At 43.4% G+C, this 3111-nt stretch overlaps 1 protein-coding gene across 2 annotated transcripts in view; it reads right to left on the bottom strand.

The window, feature by feature from the left end:
- The window catches only part of LOC122559704 (stem-loop binding protein), a 27603-nt gene extending 24937 nt beyond the window's left edge, over window positions 1–2666 (bottom strand). Inside the window, exons 1-2 of one of the 2 annotated variants that reach the window (XM_043709731.1) lie at window positions 2498–2666; window positions 1653–1808 (exon numbers count right to left, since the gene is read on the bottom strand). In XM_043709731.1, the coding sequence (XP_043565666.1) occupies window positions 1653–1808; window positions 2498–2547 (206 nt within the window). In that variant the 5' untranslated portion in view covers window positions 2548–2666. The remainder of the gene's footprint in view (window positions 1–1652; window positions 1809–2497) is intronic. The other variant, XM_043709655.1, reaches the window with a different exon arrangement.
- Window positions 2667–3111: the final 445 nt, after the last annotated feature.

The following is a 3111-nucleotide window of genomic DNA, read 5'->3' on the forward strand; positions in this document are numbered from 1 at the left end:
TTCCCCTCCCCCCACCCTGTCTCAGTCAAATCCAACGAATTCAGCACCGCCTTCCTAACCTGAGATCTTCTTCCCGACCTCTCCGCCCCCACCCCAGTCTGACCTATCACCCTCACCTTGACCTCTTTCCACCTATCACATTTCCGACACCCCTCCCCCAAGTCCCTCCTCCCTACCTTTTATCTTAGCCGGCTGGACAAACTTTCCTCATTCCTGAAGAAGGGCTTATGCCCGAAACGTCGATTCTTCTGTTCCCTGGATGCTGCCTGACCTGCTGCGCTTTTCCAGCAACACATTTCCAGCACCTATATTTCTTGTCCACGTCCCTCAAACTTACACACCTCAATTAGGTTCCCTTCAGGCCTTTTCCGTTCGAATGAGCTTGGGATGACTCCCAGCAAGAGCAGAGTTTTCCTCATTCCCATCAATTGTTTTCTCACCTTAAAAATATACCCTCCAGTCTTAAAATCCCCCACCCAAGGGAAAAGACCTTGGCTATTCACCAAATCAATGCCCCTCATGATTTTATAGACCTTTATAAAAAGATCATATCTGAACCTATGTTCCAGTGGAAAAAAATCCCAGCCTTTTAACTCAAACCCTCCAGTGCCAGCAACATCCTGGTAAACATTTTCTGAACTCAGATTTAGAAATATCGCTCCTATAACAGGTTGTCAAAAAGCTACAAAAAAAGTAGTAAAGCAGAAAATGCTAATTGAATAAAGCTATTAACACATCTGACAGACATCACAAAGAGATGGAAGAGAATTTCAAAAACAAAAGAACCGGTTATCAACTTCTTTAGATTTTTAGATCATAAAGGCTTTGATATAAAGGTTTGAATCCTGTTGTAGATTCACAAGCCAATATAAAACTTATATAACTTGTAAATTTTAGCGATATATTTTCTCAACAGAAAATTTCAAAAGAGTGTATTTCATTTAATATTAGTCTCAAACCTGGTGCTGCAGGCAACACTTCCATTTCAATTCTGACGACAACTTTATCAGAATTCCAAAGGATGGTTTAACCTTTCTATAATAGTACATTCCACATACCCTACTCACATCTTTAGAGTTGTGTCCTAGGTCAATCATCCTCAGCGGCTTCAATCACCTGTTTCCCTCCACAAAGACCAGAAGAGGGAATATTCTCCCTGAGATTTGTATGGTTCAGCACCACTCGTGGATTCTTCAGATACTGAAGAGGTCAACGTCCAAAGGCAATTAGACTTGAACGTAATTCCTGGTCACTGATAAGTCTTTTCTTCCCTTCTGAGCAAATCATGTCACTTGCAGCCTGACATCCTTGTCTTTTCATAAGACTCACGCTTCGTCACATCGCGAACACTTGTACTTACAAAACGCAACTACATTCGTTTTGCAAACACAATTCAAGAGACTGAATGGAAAAGCTAATCTAGCTTCAAACATCAAAACTGGAAGTCGAAACCAGCATTTCCCAGGAGAGGGAAGGGGTGGGGGGGATGTTAACATTTTGATTAATACACAAGGAGTTTTTAAAATACAAGATATGCAGTTTTCAAATGAAGTCCTTTCTTGGACATGCACAACAAAGGGGTCAAGACGACGATCTGCCAATTCATCGTTTTTTTTCCCTCCACCTCGAGGTTTAAACCTCTTGCCACTAACCTGGAGACTCTGTCATCTGTCCAAGATGGTGGATCGTCCCACTCCTTGATCTCATCCTCAAACACAGTGGAGTCCGAGTCGCCCATTCTCCGCAGTTTGCCGTCGGCTCCTCGTTTCCTGCCCACGGACCAACGACATGGCGGCGGCTTCCTCCTGCTGAGGGAAGGGAAAATAAAACTGTAGTCAGAATGGGGGACAGAAAGCAGTCCGAGTTGAGACAAAGCTCGGCCGAGATAAAACCTGAAGGAGGAAAACGAGAAACACGATCTCGATCTCTCTCTCCCGCCCTCCCTAAGGGCGGCCGTATTTTTCCCTCCATCTACCCGGGACCTTCCTTGTGCAATACAAGTGGAAAAAAATAACTCTTTTAATTAAATCGGATAAGTTATTGATGTACAAATATGAGACATCCATTTATAAGTGAAGGCAAAAGTTTACAGTTTCGAATGAAGGGAAAACTTTATGAAGTGGAAAATAAAATGGTTATGGATTACGCATCATGACGGAGTTGGACAATGGCGGGGCGGAGGAGGGGGTTAAAACACCGTTCGCGGGGTGTCCTGCGGCCAAAGAGCGGGGCAATGGAGGGGGAATTCGAAACCGCTTCTCTTTTTCGCGCCACTGGCGATCCGCGCGGAACATTCAAAGCTGCCGCCAATAACTGCCATTCCCCAGGTCTCGCTCAGTCAGCGTCGGACAGCGACGCGGAGAAACGGCAGGAGGACTCAGAGACTCCGCTTCCCCTTCTTTATAAACGTACAAAGGACACTCTCTTAGGATGTTCACAGGTCTCTGTTGACCTCTACATTTTTTTTGCCTTTGACACAAACGGTATTTCAAGATACCTGAAGCGTTCGTTTCCTTGAGCAGCCGACACTGGGCTAGGATGAGCCATAATCACCAAAGTAATCCCTGACACTGAAACCGCTGCTCTTCCGGCTCCAGCTTAAACCCCGCGGCCACCCGCCCGGCAAAGACCAGGCCAGATCAGACCCTACCAACTATCACAGGAAAGGGGAATATATCGAGAGGGACGGAAAGATGACAGATAAACCACCTGGGTAATATCGGGCTCGATGTCTCTTCAAACTTTTATTTTAAAATTTTGCTTTATCTTGAAGTAGCTAATGTCTGATTACTCAGTATAAAACCATTTCAAGCCCTTAACCAAAATATGTTCCTCCCTACACTGGGAAATAGTTTGTTCCTCCCCGCTCACGATCCTGCTGATATTTAATTATTTTTTATTATTTTAGTACATCTATTTACTATGGAACGTTTATGGATTATTTTTTATTAATTCACATTTCGGTCTTTTATTGTTTTATTTCTTTTACTTTCTTCATCTTCATTGGTCCATTAATTGTGATTATCTGATTGGCTGATTGGATTGATTGACAAGCTGGAAATTTAAATATGTTATTGCTGCAATGTCCCAATACAATCTTTCAATTTCTTG

Source organism: Chiloscyllium plagiosum, chromosome 1 (assembly GCF_004010195.1).
Source record: "Chiloscyllium plagiosum isolate BGI_BamShark_2017 chromosome 1, ASM401019v2, whole genome shotgun sequence".
NCBI lineage: Eukaryota > Metazoa > Chordata > Chondrichthyes > Orectolobiformes > Hemiscylliidae > Chiloscyllium > Chiloscyllium plagiosum.